Source organism: Perca fluviatilis, chromosome 14, assembly GCF_010015445.1.
Source record: "Perca fluviatilis chromosome 14, GENO_Pfluv_1.0, whole genome shotgun sequence".
Taxonomy (NCBI): domain Eukaryota; kingdom Metazoa; phylum Chordata; class Actinopteri; order Perciformes; family Percidae; genus Perca; species Perca fluviatilis.
The window spans coordinates 16,322,617-16,348,166 of NC_053125.1; the positions used below are offsets into that span (position 1 = coordinate 16,322,617).

At 38.9% G+C, this 25,550-nt stretch overlaps 1 protein-coding gene across 1 annotated transcript in view; it reads left to right on the forward strand.

Annotated features, from left to right (window-relative positions):
• The first annotated feature begins 4,994 nt into the window (after nucleotides 1-4,994).
• The window catches only part of rell1 (RELT like 1), a 34,366-nt gene continuing 13,810 nt past the window's right edge, over nucleotides 4,995-25,550 (forward strand). Inside the window, exons 1-3 of the mRNA XM_039823144.1 lie at nucleotides 4,995-5,177; nucleotides 14,819-15,043; nucleotides 21,477-21,548. Of these exons, the coding sequence (XP_039679078.1) occupies nucleotides 5,153-5,177; nucleotides 14,819-15,043; nucleotides 21,477-21,548 (322 nt within the window). The 5' untranslated portion in view covers nucleotides 4,995-5,152. The remainder of the gene's footprint in view (nucleotides 5,178-14,818; nucleotides 15,044-21,476; nucleotides 21,549-25,550) is intronic.

Here is a 25,550-nt window from a genome sequence, read left to right on the forward strand (position 1 = left end):
CTTCAAGAGCAAAGGAGGTGTGAAGGGGCACAGGATTAAGGAAGTCCTGTCTATCACAGATTTGGTTAGTGGAAATGCATATAACGTAACTTTTTTTTGGTTTGGGGGAGGTTATTGTAAGGTTTTCTTGTCCATAGCTGCTTATTTAAAGGTACTCTAAGCGATGTCACGTGTTTTTTAGGGTACAACATTTTTTGTCACACACAGTAAACTTCTCCTCACTATCTGCTAGCTGCCTGTCCCCTGAACACACTGAAAAAAAACAGTCTCTGTAGACAGCCCAGGGTCCACACACGGCAACAAAAACAAAGTGGCCAACCTGGACCACAAAAATAAACAAACCGTGTTCCAGCGTTCAGCCAATAACCGACAAGAAGGATTTGGTGGGGGGGGTAGTTCGCTGAAGGGGACGGGATGAGGAGGAGGGAGGAGCGAGCTAGTCTTCGTTTTGCTTGAAAATACTGTGAACGTCAACAAGAATAACGTCACCCAACATCGCTTAGAGCACCTTTTTAAATAAGTTTTATAAATGGCCTACTTGCCTACGTGCTTTTATCCAAATACTGTTTTTTCATTCACACCAATAGCTATGTAAAACATGCAAGACAACTACAAACTTGCTTGTTGGGGGCATTTAGGGGTTAGGCGTCCTATTTAGACTGAAATGACCCTCCAGATCTTTAGACAACCTGCTCCTTCCCTGTGCCACCATAACAACCACATTTGACTAAATTGTGTCATTTTTTTCACCCCTGCTTTAGTGTGACAACATCAACACCCGGAGGGAGTGTATCCTGAGAGGCCTCATCATCTACCTCAATGAAGATCCAGACACCTTCTTCAAAGAATATCTGGTAAATTCATCACAATATGTTTGTCATGTAGTGTTGAACAGTAACTCCCTCTTACTTCTCCCATGGCGCACTTCATTTATAATGACAAAGCCCTATGGTGCACCATTCCCACCCACAATATTGTAGGCGATGGGAAATGCACTGAAATTTGAAATTTGATATACAAGCAATTAGTGTTTTTTTTGTGTGTGTGTTGAAAACTGTGCATGAAGTCCACTTCTCAAGTTTCATTTCTAAATTGTCACTTCCTGGGGGTGTGTGTGTGTGTGTGTGTGTGTGTGTGTGTGTGTGTGTGTGTGTGTGTGTGTGTGTGTGTGTGTGTGTGTGTGTGTGTGTCCATCACCTGTGGAGCCCTGCATCACTGTGTCTGTCCCCTTATTTCTCTGTCCATCTTTATTAAACACTTACGGTGTTTTCTCTGTTTGTGGTGTTCAGGCACTGGCGACTGAGGATGCAGAAAGGGACCTAGCAACCACAGTCATGGGGATTTATGTGATCCGAAGAGATGGGGATCAGGAGCCTGAGGACGTTGGAGTTGTGATTGAAGGCATCAAAGTCCTGAGCAACTTGGGCAGTGTCATCATGGGATTCGTCATGCTTTTTGGGCTCATTCATGCCCTTGATCTGAGTTTTCCAGACAACCTCAAATACGCCTTTGAGTTTTTCCAGAAGATCATAATGAATTTGGATGGGCACAAGCTGAATGCAAAGATACAACAGCTGAAAATCAAGTTGTTTGCATAGAACAAAACCATGTGACAATCTACCTTGATGGAGGGTTTAAGACTGAGATTACTTGGGCTTGGACAAGTGTTTACACATCATAATTTGTTGACTCTACCTCCTCGGTGCCAAATCCTTTTTTTTTTTATTTCATGACTCTCGAGATGGATTGTATTTTACTTTGATTGTGAGTGGCCAGAACTCTTCCCTGACTTCCTTGCTGGTTATAATCACTCAGAATGTTTTGTGATTTTCTTTTTTCTTTTTCTTTTTTCTTTTTCTTTTGCTTTAACTGGTCCACAATATTTTTTTCTGTTACCAGCTATGATAACACAACAATCACCAAGGCTCTTTCCAATTTAAATGAACAGTAGTGGGGAATTTTGTATTTGCCATAGCCTATTGGTTGTAGATGCCAATTGCAGATTTTTTTCTTTCCCTTTATGTAATGGTAGTTCAAGGCAAGCAATTACAATACACTTATCCAATACAGAGTTTTTGCAGTGCATTCTATCCAGTTACGCAGGAGTGTCAAACTCAACTTCACTAAGGGCCACACTGGAAAATGAGAATTGCATTAAGGGCCAACATGTATAGTTTATTGACATGCTTTTATTTAATCGAAAGTAAAATATTTTTCACTGTATTATTGAATGTCTTATATAGCTTTCTTAGTTACAGTTTGGTCGACATTAAGCCCTAAAAAGTTCCTTAAAAATCATAGCTTAGCAAATTCAGCAAAACAATAAAAATTTTACAGCAACCAGTTTCACAGCCTAAATATAAAAACTCTGCTTCTGTGTGAATTTCTGAGTGTGTCAAAGTCTGCAAATTGCAAAATTCTGCATTGAGTGTTCTGTAATTACAGTTTGAAAACAGTTCCCCGTCTTTTTGGTTTGGCGCACATCTAGGCTGGCCAAAATTGATTGTGAACCTAAATTGATACGCAGTGCTGGACCAAAACTTGCGTGGGGCCGGATTTGGCCCGCGGGCCTTGAGTTTGATATGTGTAAGCTATAGTGTTTTTTTTGTTGAGATTTGGGATAGCTGGGCATTCATTTTGTACCAGTATACTGTTAATTCAAGTTCATATACTTGTGTTTTATCTAGTAAAAAAGTTAATATGTTGATATTTTTGTTTGTTTAAAGATGCCCTCCAGACATTAGTATTAAGACGCATACAAATCTGCTTGGAACAATAATTTCTGCCTTGTTTTTAATTTTTTTTTTTTTTTTTTTATGCAGAAAAAGTATACTTTTCACATGTAAAACCTTTTAAAAGGGCAATTTACTCCTACCTCATTAGAATTTCCAGAATCTATGAATTTGCACATTTATAAAGTTTTCCTGCTGGACTCAAGATGTCCAGTGGTGCAGTAACATGCACATTATTGTGTGCATGTGTTACATGCATGCAGTACTGCACACCCATGTTCAGTGTATGTGCACTTCACAGCTTCAAGTTTCTACATCACATTAATATTAATTGAATACTGGATCAGACTTGAATTCCAAATTAGTTGTGACATCACAAATCATGCCAGTAGGCCTGCCCCTTTAAAACTGGATTTTCACTGAGCTTGGAGAAAATTCCCACTTTCGGCAGATGAATGTGAAAACAGACTTTTATGTCTCAAACTTGAGAAGTAGAATAGATGGCACTTCAGCACCCCACAGGGGAAGTTCACATTATCACAGCTATGTTTCGTGAGCTGTGGTAATATGTGAATGTCCCTTGTGCGGATCAATAAAGTTCATTCTATTTTACATCACAAAAACATATTTTTGAGTGGAGGGGCTCTAAGTAAAAGATGTTCAAATCTTAATTTATTTCAATAAAAAAAAGCGTCAACCAGGTTTGTCTCATGTGAATGTTAATGGGGGATCAAATTAATTAAATTAATTGATATATATAATTATATACGTTTTGAGCTGGACAAATGTTAATCAATTTCATTTAATGTAATTATTTCATTTCAGCTGAATTTGATAAAAATTCATTAGGCTCAGTCATTTATATTCTGTTGCATCTATTTGATCTAAATGAGTTAGGCTAACTGATTTACATTCTGTTAAATGGATCTACTTAGTTTGAGTTGGGGCTACATATATTTATTGGATGGAAATCCTGCCCACAATTTAATTGAGTTCATCCAATGAGTTATTTTTTTAGTGTGGGTTATAGGTTGCCAGGTTGAGGCGACAAACGGGTTGTAAATTGTATATGGAAAAAAAAAGATTGTGTGAATAGGAAGGATGCGTTTCATACAAGAAACTGGTCAACATTAGACAAACATATTGGTCCAATTATTTATAAAGGAGTTTGGGCCATGCAAATGACGGGAGTGACGTGACGTTAACAGTCTATATGGTTCAGGCTCAAACACACGGAGCTCTGAGCAGACCCGTGCGTTGCTTTGTGTCCGTTCTGTATATAAAATGTACTATACCCCTGCCAATAAAGGACTGCACCCCCATAACTCAGGATTGCAAAGGCTGCCAAAGACAAACTTTTCAGGACTTTTAGTAGACCTCATACCATGCAAGTATAGCAAATTGGGTGACTGTCAGACTTTGCTGTCCTGAGTTGGGGGGGGGGCAGTCACTTTTCAGGTCTCATATACCCGTGCCAAAAAAGGACTGCACCCCCATAACTCAGGATTGTGGGAGATCCAGATTTGGTTTTGTCTAGCTATCATAAGCATGAATGTACTTTCTGGTCGGAATCTTTGTGTGGGTAAAGAAAAAGGGTCAACACTCTACTTTGCTGCAAACCTGAAATTGTGTTGTTTTTCTGGCAACAGAGGTCACTTTAGTGATGTCAAAAGTGTCTGGTTTAAAACTTCACTTGCATCTATTGGAGGAAATTGGTGGCTTTGTGACTGGATCAATGCACAAAAGTCACAAACTGGGGCTTTTTCACATAATCCTTTACTGAAATCTGGTGGTAAAGGAGTACCAAGAGTAAAATGTAATACCACAGTGTAGAAATTATGTGTTACAAGTAAAAGACTTACATTCATTAAGTTGAGAAAAAGTATGAAAGTATAAGCCTACAAATATATTTAAAGTTCAAAAGTATAAAGTTTTATCTTGATCATCCATTAATGAGATTTTGTAGTGTTAGCCTAATATGAATCTGCAAAGTAACTAAAGGTATTAAATACATGTAGGGAAGTAAAAAGTACAACATCTCCTTCTGAATTCTAGTGGAGAAGAAGTATAAAGTTGAATACAATGGACATGTACATGTAGCCTACTTAAGTACAGTACTGAAACCACTGAAACCTCTTTTTTATGAACAGCTAACGAAGACGGAAGTAGCAAAACATGAACTCTCTCTTTCTTGTGTACTGCTCTTTGTTGGAGGGAGTACCACTTTAAATGAGGGCGTATCCCTTTGGAAATCAGGAAATACGTTATTGTTTGTAAGGAGCAGTCGAGCAGTCCCTCCCTATGAGTTTCACCCATACGTATGTTTATATCTATGAGTTTGACCGTTAAACCGCGGTTAAGTTCAACGGCCGCCTCTCCAAAACATCACCAGCAGGCCTCCCGGTAACAACTGTCCGTCAATGGCTGATTCAACCGCCAATACTTGTAAGTTCCCAAGCTTTTTCCCTTCTGTGGAAAGTTGTAACGTTAGCAGTGCTGCACAGTCGGAGTCGTTTATATTTTCTCATCTCCTTTAGAAAAGTTTGCTCTCATTTTAAAATAGTTGAGTTTATTAAATCATGTTGGCCAGGTTGTTGATGGCAATCTTTTTTGTTTGTTGAAAAACTAACTAACGTTACTACACATTAGACATTACATAGCTACACATTACACACAGGTTACTGCGTTACAGTCCAAACTTCAAGATATCATGCAGCCCATGTAACGTTATAGAAAGAAGGAAGAAAACATATGGAGCATTTAGGGCAAGCTACCATAAAATGCCACTGTAAACATAGAAACAACAGACACATTATAAAGATGTTTAATGACTTAAACTTTAGCTAGAGTATGTTTGTGTAGCTTCTTATTATGAAATGTTTCCCAAGGTATCTATGATTCAGTAATATTAAGGGAATTAAGCCCTACATCAACTGTTATCTCGAGGTTATACAGCACTTATGGCTTTATATAAGTTATTTACATCTTTTTCAAGATTTCTGTGTAATGAATTGTCCAAAGACCTAAGAGATGTTTGTTGCAGACTTTATTTCACCAGGCACCAGAGCTTACACTGTACGTTTCCTTCCTAAAAACCTGTTATTTCTGTGTACTAAACATGTAAAATCGAATTTGAAAAGCTCATGACATCATCCAGAGGACCACATAAATTAACTTAATTGCCACTCAAACCAAATGAACTTGTTCCTAGCTGCAGTATCCATAAGGCTCATTGTTATATAAGGCTTATATAAACATATCAGTGAAGTTCAGTGATTTTCACTGCAGCAGCCAAAACCACAGAATATAACATTTTAAGGTGGAACTGTAATATTTGAGTAACGCCATGTATTTAGTAACTGTAGAGATATGGTATCTGCTTTAATAACATACTCTGAAGTACATACATGACAGGAACTGCCTCGGTTTAATAATACTGGGCTAGGACAAAAAATGTAAACAGCACACGTGATCGTTGTCAATTCAGAAGTGTATATTTGAACAGGCTGTTGGCCTGGTTAGTAATGAGTCTTTTATTGTCTTGTCAGGATAAAAGCCTCACAAGCGATGAGATGTTTTACAGTACACAGTTGTTGGAGACTTTAGTAAGAGTCTGTGGATATCTTGAAATACTGCTAGGAGGACTAATTATGTCAGAAAAGAGTACTGTACGTGTCTCTGCATCAAGACATACTCAAGCCAGCATTCGTTTTTAGGTCCATGTTACTGCTTTGGTTTTCTTCATAACCTTTCAAATTCTGGGCCTGTTCCAATTTTCCACGGCGAGTCTACTGGAGTCTGTGCAAAAAGCCAAGGCTGAATCATCATGCTTATTCAATTAGACCTAGTCAACCAGTATGTTATTTTGGTATTAATAATACACTCATGCAATGTGTGTGTATGTGTAAATAAATAAATGTGAGGGGTTTAAAGTGATTAAAAAAAAATTAGGACATTTTATTTTATCTTGCACAAAACAAAACAAATCAGGATGCGTTCACCTCCTTGGGTCTGTGAAAATCAATCAAACAAAACAAGATCTGAAGGAAAAATTGTCCACACACAAGACTAAGACCTGTTCTGCGAGGTTACAAGCACAGCACAGTATATTATATTGCTTTATTTTTAGGGGTCACAAACCGAAAAAGGTTGGGAACCACAGGCCTCCTGGGACTTGTCGGCAGGTAGACTGTTAACTTGACATTTCTTAACATTCATTGTAAGACGGCATTATTATTTCAATGCTGATAATCAATTTTAATCAATTTAAGTCATTTTACAAGCAGAACTTGTGATGAGTTGCCTCTTTTCTTTTGTTTATAAACTTAAAAATGTCACCTTGGGCTTTGGGAATAGTTTTTCACTATTTTGTAGACCAAACGTTCAATCGATTTGTTGAGAAAATAATTGGCTGATTAATCAATCATTTAAAAATGATGTCAATTGCAGCCTGCAGCCTGTAATTTAGACACCACAGCCCTATTTCTGGATTGTTTGCCTCCAAAAATTGATGCAGTAATTGTCTCTTTCCTCACGACAAATTAAAATGTTCTGCTCATTGATCATGAAAATGCAGTTTAGCAACTTTTCACACAACAAGTGCACGCTTGCTAAGGCTGAGCTGGGCTGTATAAATGCAGACATTCATGGGAAAGTTTATTTTGCTAAATGTATCTGTTTTGTTGTGCCATTACCGGCGAGCACAGGGGGAATATTTGGCATAATGTGCTGTGTGAGACCTTGTCATCTCTCAGTGTCAGAGTTGTATCTGTACGTGAGACAGTGATTGAAAGAGATTTCATCTGCACTCGTGAACGAGCTCACTTAGTGACTAAATGGATAAAGCACCGAGGGTTGGAAAGACACGACTGACTCGTGTAATCTAAAATGATATGTGGTTAGTTTAGGTCAGAGGGTCTTAGATTTGCTTTCTTAGCTGCACATGATTTCCTGGAATATGAGGAAATGGGTAAGCCACAGATGGGCAGATCATTTTAACACATTCATATTCAGTTCTAAGCTGGAGGCCACAAACTCCTTCTAATGTGTTGTTGTGGTGAAATGAAAAACCTTTTACTTTGTCACTTTCTCAGCAGTTTGGATCGACAGCTATTAAGTACTGTATATTTACAGCTATTCAGTAACTTTTAATTGACTTATACTCTACGTCTTGGGGCTAGTATGACAAGAAAAGAAAAGATTTACCTCCTGGGGTGAATTCTCAGCGAATGATGGTCAGAAAAGTTGAATGTAGAAATAGAAAGAAGGAGAGGTTATCGACTAGCAACACGGTGGTCAATGAGCAGACGTCAAAACGGTTTCCATTTCCACTCGCTCTCCTTCCCGAGATTAGTAAATGGAGAGTCATAAATGCAGTTGCATCTGGTTGAGGATCAGATTACTGACTGGCTGTTAGCTGAGAGGTCACGGATAAAAAAAAAGGGCAAAAGTCTTGCAGCCATTTCTTTTTTTCTTCTTTTGTTTTGATATTTTAATTACAAAGAAAACAAAACAAATACTAATACAACACACACAAACACACAAGGACAGTACGTCAGAGTTAACAGAAAAAAATGGTACATACAGTGCCTTGCGAAAGTATTCGGCCCCCTTGAACGTTTCGACCTTTTGCCACATTTCAGGCCTCAAACATAAAGATATAAAACTGTAATTTTTTGTGAAGAATCAACAACAAGTGGGTCCCAATTATGAAGTGGAACGAAATTCATTGGCTATTTCAAACTTTTTTAACAAATAAAAAACTGAAAAAGTGGGCGGCAAATTATTCAGCCGCCTCTTTCGCTTCCCGTGCAGCAAACTCTCTCAGAAGTTCAGTGAGGATCTCTGAATGATCCAATGTTGACCTAAATGACTAATGATGATAAATAGAATCCAGCTGTGTGTAATCAAGTCTCCGTATAAATGCACCTGCTCTGTGATAGTCTCAGAGGTCCGTTTAAAGCGCAGAGAGCATCATGAAGAACAAGGAACACACCAGGCAGGTCCGAGATACTGGTGTGGAGAAGTTTAAAGCCGGATTTGGATACAAAAAGATTTCCCAAGCTTTAAACATCCCAAGGAGCACTGTGCAAGCGATAATATTGAAATGGAAGGAGTATCAGACCACTACAAATCTACGAAGACCCGGCCGTCCCTCTAAACTTTCAGCTCATACAATGAGAAGACTGATCAGAGATGCAGTCAAGAGGCCCATGATCACTCTGGATGAACTGCAGAGATCTAGAGCTGAGGTGGGAGACTCTGTCCATAGGACAACAACTGCACAAATCTGGCCTTTATGGAAGAGTGGCAAGAAGAAAGCCATTTCTTAAAGATATCCATAAAAAGTGTCGTTTAAAGTTTGCCAAAAGCCACCTGGGAGACACACCAAACATGTGGAAGAAGGTGCTGTGGTCAGATGAAACCAAAATCGAACTTTTTGGCAACAATGCAAAACGTTATGTTTGGCGTAAAAGCAACACAGCTCATCACCCTGAACGCACCATCCCCACTGTCAAACATGGTGGTGGCAGCATCATGGTTTGGGCCTGCTTTTCTTCAGCAGGGACAGGGAAGATGGTTAAAATTGATGGGAAGATGGATGGAGCCAAATACAGGACCATTCTGGAAGAAAACCTGATGGAGTCTGCAAAAGACCTGAGACTGGGACGGAGATTTGTCTTCCAACAAGACAATGATCCAAAACATAAAGCAAAATCTACAATGGAATGGTTCACAAATAAACATATCCAGGTGTTAGAATGGCCAAGTCAAAGTCCAGACCTGAATCCAATCGAGAATCTGTGGAAAGAACTGAAAACTGCTGTTCACAAACGCTCTCCATCCAACCTCACTGAGCTCGAGCTGTTTTGCAAGGAGGAATGGGAAAAAATGTCAGTCTATCGATGTGCAAAACTGATAGAGACATACCCCAAGTGACTTACAGCTGTAATCGCAGCAAAAGGTGGCGCTACAAAGTATTAACTTAAGGGGGCTGAATAATTTTGCACGCCCAATATTTCAGTTTTTTATTTGTTTAAAAGGTTTGAAATATCCAATGAATTTCGTTCCACTTCATGATTGTGTCCCACTTGTTGTTGATTCTTCACAAAAAATTACAGTTTTATATCTTTATGTTTGAGGCCTGAAATGTGGCAAAAGGTCGAAAAGTTCAAGGGGGCCGAATACTTTCGCAAGGCACTGTATATCCTGTATATACACACACATATATGCATGCACATACATACACATGTACATACATACACACATTTGCTTGTGCTTATACATACATACATACATACATACATACATACATACACGTATACTTAGGATGACATTGCATCACCTTAGCTTGGTCAGTCAAAACAAACAAAGAACTTAAGCTAAATGACTCTTATTGATATAATCTTTAATGAGTGTCCATTGTCCATCTAATCCATCATTCCTGCATAGTTGCTGTAAAGCAGAGGCTGCCTGTTCCATCATCAACAGTTCAGCCATTTCTGATTTCCTAATTTTGCTCAGACTATTATTATTTAATGCAACATTTGCCAAGAAGTGACTCACAAAGTTGGGAATGATCTGAAATAGGCCTGCACAATATATCGTATTTTTTTAAATTTTTTTTATTGTCATCGCGATATCAACTGGCGCAATAAACACATTGTGAAAAAGGCTGCGACATATCACGAAAAACTGAGTTTTTTTGTGTTGGGTAAAAGAAAAAATCATTAGAAAACTGAACTTAATGTAACTGTCATTCTTTTTTCAGGGGTGCCTTTTATATTCAATTCAGTGTTCAATTTGTGCTGGAAAAGAGCATTTGTTTTGAATTCAACAAGCAATTTGTTGTATTTTAGCAGAATACTGAAAGCGGCAGCAATGCAGAACTTAATACACTTTAATATCTGTTCATTTATCGCAAGTTATATCGTTATTGCGATATTCAACAACGTCATCGCATGTCGCATATTTTCCTCATATCGTGCAGCTCTAATCTGAAACCTAAATTGAAACCGTAAATATTATTTAGGGTAGGAAACATACGTCATGTGCTGTCTGGTGTCCCGAGGTCTTTTGCTGATCTCAGGAACATTGACATCCTTTTTTTTTTTTTTGCCCTTTTTGCATTGTGGTGTGCTCATTGGCATTATCCTCTGACACTGTTGGTAATGGGTGATTTCCATGTTCAAATCTGGGTGGTAGCAAGAGCAGGAGCAATGCAAAGTGCAAGATTTAAATATTACAGCCCACACAAGCAGTGTTCAAATGGACTTTTCCTTTACTAATAGCTAAAATAGTTCCACATTAGCATCTGAATGTCAAAGAAAAGTCATGGTATAGTATTACAAAATAAAGTCATAGTATAGTATGTCGGGAAAAAAAGTCATATTAAAGTATGTCGAAAAATTCATAGTATAGTATGTCGAAGAAAGTCATAGTATAGTACGGTATGTTGAAAAAAAGTCATATATTATGTTCAACAGAGAAGAGGCACAGGAAGGGAAAGAACAGCAAAGAGAGGATAAAGGCGAACAATTCAATCACAAATCTACTTTTGTGTGTTTTTGCGGAGATTGATTTTACATCATTCTGTGAAAGAAGCTTTTGCAGCAGAGACGTCAATAACCTTTAGGAAGACAGAAAACTGCAGGAAATGAAAGCAGCACAACAGTAATGCGGACCTATTCAGCCTGCGCTCAGCTCCTCACGATGTTTCAATTGAAGGATTTGACCGTGTCGACAGAAATACTTCAGCTCCTCTATCTAAAATCAAAATCCGGAGATTCATTGGATGTTGCAACCTTGTGTGTAACACAGTATGTTGCTGAGAAATATTTTCTCTCGCCTATATTCACCTCTCATATTCTCCAAATGTCGAAATCAACACGGTTGCTTTTCTTCTCCAGTTTATTTTTAGTGGAGCTAACATCAACACCACTATAAAATAAAAAAAAAAAGTTATGATTTAAATTGGGTAATCTGTGGCCGGGTTGGAACAGTGGGTAGAGCAGGCGCACATAAACATAGAGGTTTATGCCTCGACGCTGAGGTCCAGGGTTCGAGTCCGACCTGTGATGATTTCCTGCATGTCTTCCCCCTCGCTCTCTCCCCTTTCTCACCTAGCTGTCCTATCCATTAAAAAAAGGCAGGAAAAGCCCAAAAAATTATCTTAAATTGGGTAATCTGATCAAAGAATGTGTTTTAAGATCAGACAAAACATTTGATTCCCACCGAAACTATCAGTTGATTAGTTGTTTTTCAAATCGATTAGTTGATAGAACAGACAATTTTGATAATCGATTGATCGTTTGAGAAAAATTATCAAGTCAAAATGCTAAAATATTTGGTTCCTGCTTCTCAAATGTGAATATTTGCCGCCTTTCTTCGGTTTGATTTTATATATTTTTTTTTATTGAATAAGTGTAGATGACACCTTGGGGGATGGGGATTTATATTTAGTATTTTCTGAAATTTGATCGACTTCAAGAAATTTAAAATAAAGTAGTGGACTGATTAATCGATAACAAAAATATAAGTTAGTTGCAGCCTTAGATTTGATTTTAACTTCTGGTTTTAGATCCGTATATGAGGCTCAGTACCCAGCCCTATTTATAGTCTAACAGAACAGTGTCACAAAGTATCTAATGAAAGCTTACCAAAGCCCAAAAGTTTCTTATAAATATCAGAATTTACTGTATGAATCCACATGATTACTATATAAATCCACACCTGCGATGTGCATGTGTCTCAGAAGTAGGGCTAGGCGATATGGAGAAAATCAGATATCATGATATTTTTGACCAAATACCTCGATATCGATACCGCAACAATATTGTAGGGTTGACTATTGGTGCTTTCACAACATATTTACACAATGAGATTTTAGATAAATAAATAATCATCAATAATGTAGATATAATGACTAAGTGGTTCAGGCAAATAATAGTTACAGTTACAACAGTCTGGTAAGTTCAGAAAAGTACATATCGATATATATTGCCCAGCTCTACTCAGATGTCTCTTTATTTTCTGGCTGTCCCTCTGATGGCTTTCACCATGGTAGCAGCTGTGGTTGCTAAGAGATTTTTATGACTCAAATCTAAATCCTCCTCAAGGACCCTCAAATGGGTTGATTGGATTCAACCCATTTGCCAGTCTCCAGTCTTTTTTCCCCGATGCTTTTTTAATACAATCCTCTAATTGATCCGTGATTACTCGCGAGTCATTTGGAGAAGCATGTGCGCGTGCCAGGCCAGCACACGGCCACAGGATGGTCAGTGAGAGGACAGTTGGTCTTAATCAGTGTGTTCAGTCTGATGCGTCAGGGAACTGGGACAATGGGAGAGTACAAATGCCTGTATGCATCAGGAGGCCCATGGTTAGGTATGCAGATACACGCCTACAGCATACGCACTGTGCTGTGGTACATTTCAAAATGGCACCAACCTCTCATTTGATTCTGATATGATTTGAGATTCTGTTCAAACTGTGACCTACCATTTCTGTCTGTGGGTGTCCCTCTCTCTCCCTCTCTCTCTGACTCTATGTGTGTCCCCCTCTCTCTCTTCCTATTGACTGCTTCCTGAGCTTTTCCTCACTTCTGATCAACATAATACTCTTCCATAAGACTCTTACAGCAAATAATGGGAGTCTTCTGGTGTGTCATGGCTGATTTTTAAACCTGCCCACTGTAAAGCAAGCTGCTTATAAAATGTCAGTGAAAGAGACAAAAGGCCCGAAAGAAAAGAGGAAACATGATCATTGCAAGTAGAAGACTGGATCAACTGAATGAGTGAGAGCAATGTTTTTCTTTTCTCCTACTCTTTTGTGTCGACGTACTGTATGACAGAGAAAGGGTTGGGCACATTGCAGAAAGACACACACACACACACACACACACACACACACACACACACACACTGATGCGAACAGGAAAACAAAAGGCCTCTTGTGTGTTGTGCTGGAATTCCTCACGTGGTGCGCCGACTGCAGGAGCCAGGAGATCCTTCGCCTTTAGCTGACCACAGGTCACTGTCTAAACTCGCTCTATGGTGTTTTAAGCCCCCAACGTCTCCTTCCAGGCAGCGCTGCGACCGTTGACTTCAAGGCACCTAACCTTAACCCTAACCTTAATCATAACCATTGCCTAATCCTAGTGTATTGAGGGCTTAAAACACAGATAAACTAGTCCTACTACCCCTTGACCTTAAACCTCATCAGGTTCCCATTTGTTACATTAAAGAAAAGCTATGAGCTGCAACAATTACATTTCATTTGAAAGAAAACTAATTTGCAAGTATTTTGATAATTGAACAATCATTTAATGGATTATTTTAAGCAAAAAATTCAAATATTTGCTGTTGAGTGATTATTTTCTGCGTTTGTTAGGCAATTGTTAATTGTAAACTAAATATTTTTGAATTGTGGACTCACTGTTGGTCGGACAAAACAGTCAATACGAAGAAGTTACTTTTGACTCTGAAAGTGGGATTGGCGTTTTCACCACTTTGTCACATATTATAGACAAATAATGAAATCAGCTAAGCTCAGCACTGTTCTCAGTCATGTTGCACTCTGATGGGTCTAAAGTCCTGTGTGCAGGTGGGTGGGCAGATGGGAGTGGGAGTGGGAGTGGGAGAGGGAAGCTAGAGCTATATATGGTGGTAAAGTTTATGGTCCTTGTGCTCTTTTTGCTGCTATAAGTAACTATAAAAAACACTAAGATATGACCAACATGTAGAATGGGTGTTTATAGTTTTTGGTTTTGCCTTTTCACTCACTCTATCTCATAAGCTGTGAAATGGGGGACATCTTGCACCAGATCAAGCAGTTAGAGGGCAGAGAGAGCAGCTGACTCGATTGATCCAGGAAGGGAACATGAAATCTCTGTCATGTTGCAACTGATAGCATTTAAATCCCCTCAGCTGCTCGGCCCCAAATGCACCCTCAGACTCACTGTGGATATCAGGTTGCCATCAAGGGGCGTTATAATGACAATCCATTATTTTGTTCTTCTGTGTGTTCTGTTGCAACAATATTTAGAATCTTTTTCTTTTCTTTTTTTATCTCCCTTCATCTTCCAGCTGGTCAGAATACAGCTACTGGAGAAGGTGGAGGTGCAGCAGCAGCACCGAGCAACCCAGAGTACATCGCTTTCGTCCTGGTGCCTGTTTTCTTCCTTCTGGGCCTGTTGGGGGTGGTCATCTGCCACGTGTTGAAGAGGAAGGGCTACCGGTGCACCACTGAGGCCCATGATGGGGAGGATGGGGAGTGTAAGGAGGAAGAAAAGGATCCTGAGCTGGGCGGAGGTAAGGCAATCTGAATTAAAGAGGGAGGGAGTTGAGGCAAACTCCAAAAACTCCTGGGTGTTTAAATAAATTGTGACATTGCAGACTCTTAGAAATGTGTCACTGTCTGACACCATTATGATTAGCTTTATGTGTTTATCGCATTAATGTGCTCATTGTTTGAAGGCATCCCTATACAGTACACACACAAGATGATTGCTCAACCAGGCTTATGTTAATCTAAGTAGATGGACAAGAAGTTAGAGAGGCAGTAAGGGAGGGAAGTGAAATTGTTTGACAGAAAATAAATTGCTATAAATTGGAAGCATGCAGAATTTTAAGATGCAATACCAGGTCAGATACAGGTCAATATATTGATATGTTTAAAGATTTCTTTTGGTTTTTGCAGAAATGTTTTATGTTTATTTGTTTCACACTCATAAATACAAATCATATTGAAGGATTATAAAATACACGTGAGGGTGTGGAAGAAACCTGTCATGGCTTATATAAATAACCACACCCGAAAGACATATCAAAGGTAAAATGTAGACATACAAAATGACCAGTACATTTTTAAGTTGTGTTGTGTTCAAAAATGTCATATAAAATAAGTGTAGAGTTCTGTTTAAGAAAAAGAAAATGAATGTAAGGCTTCTTGTTGAAGCATTTTCTTTTCTCATGCCCAGTTAATCATCAAGCACTCCTAGTGACCAATCAGAACGCAACGTTAAAGATTTTAAGTCCTGCTTCATATGGCGATACCACAGGTTACCGTGGTAACATCAAGTGCATTTTAATACTACAGGTCCCAGAATTCTAGAGGCAGCGAACGCTTCTCTATAAGAAATGCAACAGAAGAACAGTTGCATGTGTTTACAGTGCAGCACAAACTCACGTTTGAAAAAAAAAAAAAAGTCAATCAATAATTATTGCAACCGCAATCTGTTTCCTTTCTAGAGTTGGAAGTTTGCCACTCACTGGGGCTGCTCTGACTTGTTTCGTTACTCCCTGCGATATTTAAAATGGATCCAGGAAAACAGCAGAAAATTATAATTTTCTTTTCTAACAGAACAATCGCGGTTTACCCAAATGATGGCTTCCGGTGGCTTCCTCACAATAAAAGCCACCTGTATGTCACCAGATGAATGCTTTACATGTGAAGCAGCAGCAGTAGGATGTTGAGTTTGCATTAGCAGTAATCTACAGTGCCTTGCGAAAGTATTCGGCCCCCTTGAACTTTTCGACCTTTTGCCACATTTCAGGCCTCAAACATAAAGATATAAAACTGTAATTTTTTGTGAAGAATCAACAACAAGTGGGACACAATCATGAAGTGGAACGAAATTTATTGGATATTTCAAACCTTTTAAACAAATAAAAAACTGAAATATTGGGCGTGCAAAATTATTCAGCCCCCTTAAGTTAATACTTTGGTAGCGCCACCTTTTGCTGTGATTACAGCTGTAAGTCAGCTGGGGGTATGTCTCTATCAGTTTTGCACATCGACAGACTGACATTTTTGCCCATTCCTCCTTGCAAAACAGCTCGAGCTCAGTGAGGTTGGATGGAGAGCGTTTGTGAACAGCAGTTTTCAGTTCTTTCCACAGATTCTCGATTGGATTCAGGTCTGGACTTTGACTTGGTCATTCTAACACCTGGATATGTTTATTTGTGAACCATTCCATTGTAGATTTTGCTTTATGTTTTGGATCATTGTCTTGTTGGAAGACAAATCTCCGTCCCAGTCTCAGGTCTTTTGCAGACTCCATCAGGTTTTCTTCCAGAATGGTCCTGTATTTGGCTCCATCCATCTTCCCATCAATTTTAACCATCTTCCCTGTCCCTGCTGAAGAAAAGCAGGCCCAAACCATGATGCTGCCACCACCATGTTTGACAGTGGGGATGGTGTGTTCAGGGTGATGAGCTGTGTTGCTTTTACGCCAAACATAACGTTTTGCATTGTTGCCAAAAGTTTGATTTTGGTTTCATCTGACCACAGCACCTTCTTCCACATGTTTGGTGTGTCTCCCAGGTGGCTTTTGGCAAACTTTAAACGACACTTTTATGGATATCTTTAAGAAATGGCTTTCTTCTTGCCACTCTTCCATAAAGGCCAGATTTGTGCAATATATACGACTGATTGTTGTCCTATGGACAGAGTCTCCCACCTCAGCTGTAGGTCTCTGCAGTTCATCCAGAGTGATCATGGGCCTCTTGGCTGCATCTCTGATCAGTCTTCTCATTGTATGAGCTGAAAGTTTAGAGGGGGGGGCCGGGTCTTCGTAGATTTGTGGTGGTCTGATACTCCTTCCATTTCAATATTATCGCTTGCACAGTGCTCCTTGGGATGTTTAAAGCTTGGGAAATCTTTTGGTATCCAAATCCGACGCTTTAAACTTCTCCCACAACGTATCTCGGACCTGCCTGGTGTGTTCCTTGTTCTTCATGATGCTCTCTGAGCTTTACACGGACCTCTGAGACTATCACAGAGCAGGTGCATTTATACGCGGAGACTTGATTACACACAGCTGGATTCTATTTATCATCATTAGTCATTTAGGTCAACATTGGATCATTCAGAGATCCTCACTGAACTTCTGAGAGAGTTTGCTGCACTGAAAGTAAAGGGGCTGAATAATTTTGCACGCCCACTTTTTCAGTTTTTTATTTGTTAAAAAAGTTTGAAATAGCCAATGAATTTCGTTCCACTTCATAATTGGGACCCACTTGTTGTTGATTCTTCACAAAAAATTACAGTTTTATATCTTTATGTTTGAGGCCTGAAATGTGGCAAAAGGTCGAAACGTTCAAGGGGGCCGAATACTTTCGCAAGGCACTGTAGCTCTGATACAGCTGTGGAAGAGTTAACAGCGAGACAGATGAAATGAAAAACAGTACGCCAGATTACATGCTGCCTCGTTTCTTCTTTTCCCCTCGTGCTTGTGAAGGCAATTTTGAATCCAGTGGAGGAATGGCGGCTGCTGCCACTAACAATGAAGACTACTATATAGAGAGGGAATTGCACTATGTAGATGCATCAAATGGCTAATGCAGAAAAAAATGCTGACCATAAATCCATCAAAGATGGGATTTGATACAATACACATTTTAAGGATTATAACTTTTGGTAACCCTTTACTTGAAGGTATCTACATAAAAGTGACATGACACTGTCATGAACACATGACACTGTCATCATGACACAGTCATGACACGTGAACCCTAACTCAAACCCAAACCTAACCTTAACCATAACTTGTCATGACAAAAACGGAATGACACTTACTTCAAGAAGCTTTATGTCGTTTATGACTTGTTTATAATGTTTGACACGTTCATGACAGTGTCATGTCACTTTCATGTAGATAACTTCAAGTACATGTAACCCAACCTTTTCACCTTGTCTCCCTATTTGCTTCACAACTGCAGCACAGTCATGAACTTAAAAATTCCAATCAAGTTAAACATGAACTGATAATCCATATCGGTCCAAATTCTCTCACAGTCAGTCAGACTGCGATGCGGTCACGTCTTAGCCAATGGAAAACTAAATGCAGAAGAAGCATAGATTTTCTTTCTAAGTTGTTTTTCCAAAATGAGTCATTGGTCTGCTGGAAGTTTTTCATGTTCCTGTCATGTGATGGTGAAATGAAGGTCAGCGATCATGCAGTACAATCACTCGATCTTCCCACCTGCCCTCTTAGTACTTACAGGCTTGTACTATATTTCTGAATTCAATGAGTTTGCTGTGTGCCAGGTAGTGTAGATTATGGCCGCTCGATCATGGAAAAAATCATAATCACGATTATATTGGTCAATATTGATATTATTTAACACGATTACTCATAGACTTTTGGAAAGTTGTTGCATTTATAGAACTTTAAAGGCAGTGAAACATAACAACAGTGAAAACACCTAGGACTGTGACATTTCCCCTAATACTTTTCCCATTTGAAATGTTTTTTTTTTTTTCATTCAGAATACAAGACAAAATAAGAGTTTACTTGCTAAATGTAATGTGCAAAAATAATCGTTTTTCTCGATTATTATTATTTTTTTTGTGTCATTAGGAGCCAAAATCGTAATCGTGATTAAAATTTCGATTAATTGCACAGCCCTAGTGTAGTCTAGACAGATGTTGATAAGAATATACTTGTGTGATCACGTGAATGGCTCCTTTCTTTGCGAAAAAAAACCAGTAACAAATTAGATATTAAATACACATTAAAACATGCTAAAAAACAATGTTTGTCAGAGTTCATTTCAAGAATAGTTATTTTATGCACCCTCATTTTAGAGGTGTTTTTTTTTTATATATATATATATATATATATATATATATATATATATATATATATATATATTTGCAACGTTTGTGCTGATGAACGAATCTTCATAAAACCCTCGTGAGATCACAAACAATCTCAGAAATCCTGTTAACGGTGTATTTACAGCAAGTCATCATGTGGTGGTATCAACAGCTCTTTGACCATTGTCTTGTTAAGCAACAGGCTTATCTCATCCATATTCCTCTATTGCTTCTGTCTATCCAAGGAGTAGAGGCCATTAGAAACCAGGGTGACGTTTGGCATTCACACACCACTCGAGTTCTGACTTAACGCGAAAACAAAGACATTCTCTGCACAGGACCAGTTTAATTTCCCTCGGCTCGTAATGATAACCGCAGATAATGCTTAATTGCCATGAGCATTGTGTTCGTGAGCATGAGGTTTCTGGCCTCTCGCAGAATGTAGTTGACTTTCTGAACTTCAGCATACTGAAAAGAGGTTTACTCGCTTGGTTTCCCCTCCGTCTGCATGTGTTGTGTCTTTACTTTTTTTTTTTTTTGCAAAGTCCAGTACGTGGCATGACCACACAGAGAGAGGGGATGTTAGTGCTTCTTTGCCTTTCCTTCTAGTAATTGTCGTGTGCAGACGGGAAACCTCTGGGATCACTGGGTTCCCTTGGGGTACATCACAGGCATGAGAAATGTTATGGAAAGAATGAACTGTTTACACCACGCTGCTAAAATGGACGAGTCTGTGCAGACTGCCTTTCTCATTTATTTGTTATCATACAACAAACCTCTGCACAGTTTTCATCACACTATTTCACTATTCCACTATTTTCCATGTACGCCAAAGCCCTGAACCCCTCCATTGAATCATGATAATTATTACCTAATTAGTTTAGTGGAGGTGGTTTTTCTTGTAGCGTGAATGTGATCTCCTTGCCAGCAGCACAATAGTTAGAAGTGCCTCAGCTGTTTCCCCTTCTCTCTCTCTCTCTCTCTCTCTCTCTCTCTCTCTCTCTCTCTCTCTCTCTCTCTCTCTCTCTCTCTCTCTCTCTCTCTCTCTCTCTCTCTCTCTCTGTGTGCGCGTGCGTGCAATGTACCCAACCCTTTCTCTGTCATACAGTACGTTGACACAAAAGAGGAGAAAAGAAAAACATTGCTCTCACTCATTCAGTTGATTCAGTCTTCTCTTGCAATGATCAGGTTTCCTCTTTCCTTTCGGCTTTCACTGGCTTTTTATAAGCAGCTTCCTTTACAGTGGGCAGGTTTAAAATCAGCCATGACGCACCAGAAGACTCCCATTATTTGCTGTAAGAGTCTTAGGGAAGAGTATTATGTTGATCAGAAGTGAGGAAAAGCTCAGGAAGCAGTCAACAGGAAGCTATATACCCCTCACAGGGGTGTGTATGTGTGCGCCGAATGGAAGGGGGCTCATATGTACGTTTTCTGTTTCTATTTAGTCAGTCAGAAGGAAAACAGTTAATGATTGTTCATTTATAGAGACATGATCACATGAGGGCAGAGGTGAGGTATGTTAACAAAATAAAATACCACAACACTTGCCACCTATCGATATAATACATAAATTGATAAGAATATCACAATTCTTTATGGAAATATAAATTGTGTTGTGTTTACAGCTTGTTGTGGTGCCCCCAAGTGGCAAAAACATGCCATGAATGCAAGTTTAAGACAAACCATTTCATAATATATATATTTTTTTATACAGCCAACAGACAATATCTACTCTCATATCAATATATTGCCAAGCTTGTATTTAAGGTTATAAGCAAAGAAAATGCACCACGTGTCTATGTGTGGGTTTCCATTCTAAATAATGAATTGCATTCCTGCTTCAGTAAAACCTACGGGAGTATTATCAAGTTGTAATATTAACAAGTGCTCTTGAATTATGATATCTGGGTATCATGTTTAGCATTTACGATGTTAAAGTGGGCCCTTAGCTAATGCCTGAAGAGTGTTTTTCCTCTTAAAACACATTTAGTCACAATAGTCTTTAGGCTACTGAGTTTGTTTTACTGCACTCCAAAATATACAGTCTAAATATTTGTGACTTTCTTTAAACATGTTGCAATATTTACAATACACTTAATAAGTATTTCTAATTGTGTGTATATTTTTCTGCTTATCTTCCAGACATGAATGACACCCTCAGTGAAAACAATGACACAGTCGGGCAGATTGTCCACTACATCATGAAAAATGAAGGTATGTGTCCAGACGTACTAAACAACAAACACAAAATCAATTTCTTTTGCCACCTTTTAGAAACCTACATGTTGATTACACAATGCACTTGAGGTTCCCTTTTTCTGTCTCTTCCATGAAGTCATTATTACAGCTGCACTCCATTAATGTTTTGGCAAGTTCATTGTCACACACTATTCAGGAAATGAAACAGAAAAACTGCCTGGCTGTTCAACACCGAGACAATCTAGCTACTGCAGGAAATTAGTAATGAATGTGGTTTAAACAACATGGGTGGTTACATCACTGTTGCCCAGTGAAGTCCCAGCAGCGTCTTAGCTGTTATTAAAATTAAAATTGCTTTATTCCTGTGAATTGAAATGGTTTCACTGAACTGGAACATGAAGTTAAAATCATAATAAATCACAGCACTCTCCTTGCTCCAAGGAATTGCAGTTCTTTGTTCAGCTGAGTTTATAAGTGGCAACAGGAGAGATAAGACTCGGGGCTCGTATTGTGTTAGTTTGATTAGTACGAACACACAACAACTTTCAATTTCTTCTAACAACATAAATCGTACAGAGGCAGGGAAAGAGACAGAAGTGTAAGGTGGGAAAAAGGAGTATGAAGGAAAAGAAAAGGAGAGGGAGACAGTTACACAGTAGATTAGAATTAGAAAAATTGTCATTTTTATTGGATGCAACACCTGAAAATGTAGCTCTACACCTTGTTTTAGGAGGTACACGGTCAGAAAAACATGGCTCAAATGCCTCAGTTTTAAACCAAACATGCATACTGCATATCTCTGCAGTGACACGTATACCCCTACACTCTCTCTAGGACCTATTCACCTAATATATAAACATCCAATAAATAGTCTAAATACACTGATGATGTAGTGGGACTTTCCAAGTGTTTATTGATGTGGTTGTCAAGCAGTTTAGCTCATCTTGGTATATAAACAGAAAATAAATGACAATATATTATAACACAGTAGTAATTATTAGCGGTGCACGATTCAAGAGGGTCAGAAAATAACCTTTGTAAATGTCTATGCGCCTAACACATCACAACCAGAGTTTTTTCATGAAGTCGGCAATACAGTAAGGAGTATAGGGAATGATAACATCATAATTGGAGGAGACTTTAACCAGGTTAGGGATGTGTATTTGGATAAATCCTCCCAACCTAGGCCAGTTCATGACCCAGCATGTGCTGCTGTAGATGTGATGATGGAAGAGCTGGGACTGGTGGATGTGTGGAGACTACTCTATCCCCAAGAAATAGATTATACATTTTACTCTCACCCACATTCAACCTATTCCAGAATTGATTATTTCCTGATCTCCCGCTCGCTGGTGAGTCAGACTCTTAGTGCCACGATTGGCAACATAGTTTTAACTGACCATGCTCCAGTGGATATAGCCATATCTATTACAGAAAACACAAACTTTACGATGAGGTGGCGCTTCAATAATCTATTACTAAATAGTGAGGAATATTGTGAGTACATAAGAACTGTAATAAAGGAATTTTGGGAGTTTAATGAGGGTTCAATTGATGATATTGGCATAACTTGGGATGCTTTCAAAGCCTTTGTAAGGGGGCGTCTCATTCAATATAGTTCTCGATTTAAAAAAGTGGAGAGGGATAAATTACAGAAGCTATAGCAAGATATCAAGGAACTTGAGAAACAACATATGCAGTACCCTAAGAGGGAAATATGGAACAAGTTAATTAAGTTAAAATATGAGCTAAACGATAATCTACAGAAAATTTTTGAATATGCACTATTCTGTTCCAATCAAAAATATTTTGAACAAGGTGAGAGAGCTGGTAAGATTCTAGCGCATAGGGTAAAACAGAGGCAGGCTAACTTAATTCCTTCCATATTTGATCACAATAACAAGCTGATAACCGATAAAAAAGCGATTAATGAAGTTTTTCAAATGTTTTACCAAAAATGATATACATCGCAAGGAAACATTGAAGAATGGATATTGATGGACTTTTTTTCGTCCATTAAAATTCCAACTCTAACGGAGGAACAAAGAAACCTATTGGAAGGAGAAATTACATTAGCAGAAATTAGACAGGCAATTCACAGTCTTCGGTTAGGCAAGGCTCCTGGCAATGATGGATTTCCGTCTGATTTTTATAAGAAATTTGTGGAAGATCTTGCCCCAAGATTGTTAGATGTTTACCAGGATGCTTTGCGTAGGGGTAGACTCCCAGCGAGTATGAGATCAGCTGTTATAACTTTACTCCAAAAAAAGGGATAGGGAAAAAAGGGAAAATTGCGGAAACTATCGTCCAATCTCGTTAATTAACGTTGATGAAAAAAGTGCTTGCTGCCAGGAAAAGGTGCTTCCTAGTCTGGTACATGCTGATCAGGTTGGGTTTGTTAAAAATAGGTGCTCAGCTGACAATCTCCGCAGAATATTTACACATAATGTGGAAAACCAGGAATGATATAGACCCCATAGTTGCCTTCTCCCTAGATGCGGAGAAGGCTTTCGATAAAGTTGAATTTGCTTTCCTCTTTCATACATTGGAGAAATTTGGGTTCAGTCCATCCTTTAGGCATTGGTTACAGCTAGTATATACAGAGCCGATGGCTACAGTTGTTACTAATGGTGTGATGTCACCTCCATTCAAACTTAGTCGAGGCACCAGACAGGGCTCGCCCCTGTCGCCGCTGATATTTGCCTTATTTCTGGAACCACTGGCAATTGCATTGCAGGAAAGTAAAGATATTAAAGGGGTTCAAATGGGGCGTGAAGTACATAAGCTTTTTTTGTATGCTGATGACATTCTTTTGATTACAAGTAACCCAAACACAGCAGTATCCAGGATCTCTTCCATTATTGACGCATTTTCAGAAATCTCTGGCTACACAATTAACTGGGCTAAGTCACAGGCCTCTCTTACAAAACTGAGCTAAATTGAATATATCTTTGTTAGGTAGGATTAACTTGGTCAAGATGATCATCTCCCCTAAAATCCAATATATTCTGTACATGCTTCCATTAAGTTTTCCCCCTAGCCTCTTGAAACTATACAACTCTGTTGTGGAGAGTTATATATGGGCAAGCAACAAAACAAGCTTTAACTGATCAAAATTATTTGTGGACAAAGAAAGTGGATGCTTATCATTGTCTAAAATAGAGTGGTACCATTATGCCTTTTCACTCTCCCAGTTAGCCAAGATAAATAATTCGTGGGAGCAGGTGCCTTCCTGGGTTAAAATAGAAGAGGAACTGGTGGCTCCGACCTTACTCAGATGGGAAGACCGGTACCCTTTAAGGACCCAGTTTTGACCTTTGTACAGGAAACCTGGATGAGTGCTCATCAACATATAAAATGTAGCCCGCATCTTACCAATACATCTTCTATTTGGTATAACAAAAAAATATTAATTGGCAAAAAATCTATTATGTGGGAGAAATGGGCAAAAGCAGGAATAAACTTGCTTGGCGACTTGCTTAGCGAAAATGGATTGAGGTCATTTGATGAAATTTAGCAAGAATATAACCTTACACAAGAGGACTTTTGGAAATTTCTACAAATTGGGCACTGCATTAAAGCTACTCGGGGGGGAAGAACCCTGACCCTGTGACCAGGATTCAGGAGTTAGTCCAGGTAGCTAAATGTAAAGAATGTGGAGCTTCTAAATTTATGAGATTTTCAGGGAGGCTCGTCCACCCCACATGGAGGGCTTGAGATTGTGCTGGGAGAAAGATGTGGGCGATCAGATCTCAGCTGATAGATGGATGAAGTTGGTTGCGTCTTGGCATAAATGTTCTCGTGAAGCGCAATCTCAGCTTATTCTGTACAAATTACTTAATAGAAACCACTGGACCCCCAGTAAAATGGCCAAACTAAAACTTAAGGACAGTAACACATGTTGGAGGTGTGAGAAGGAAGTGGGTACTCTGGTACACATGTATTCTTGTGAAAAAAATGCACATTTGTGGGATAGGGTTGTTACCCTCTTGAATGATCTATTCGGATTACAACTCA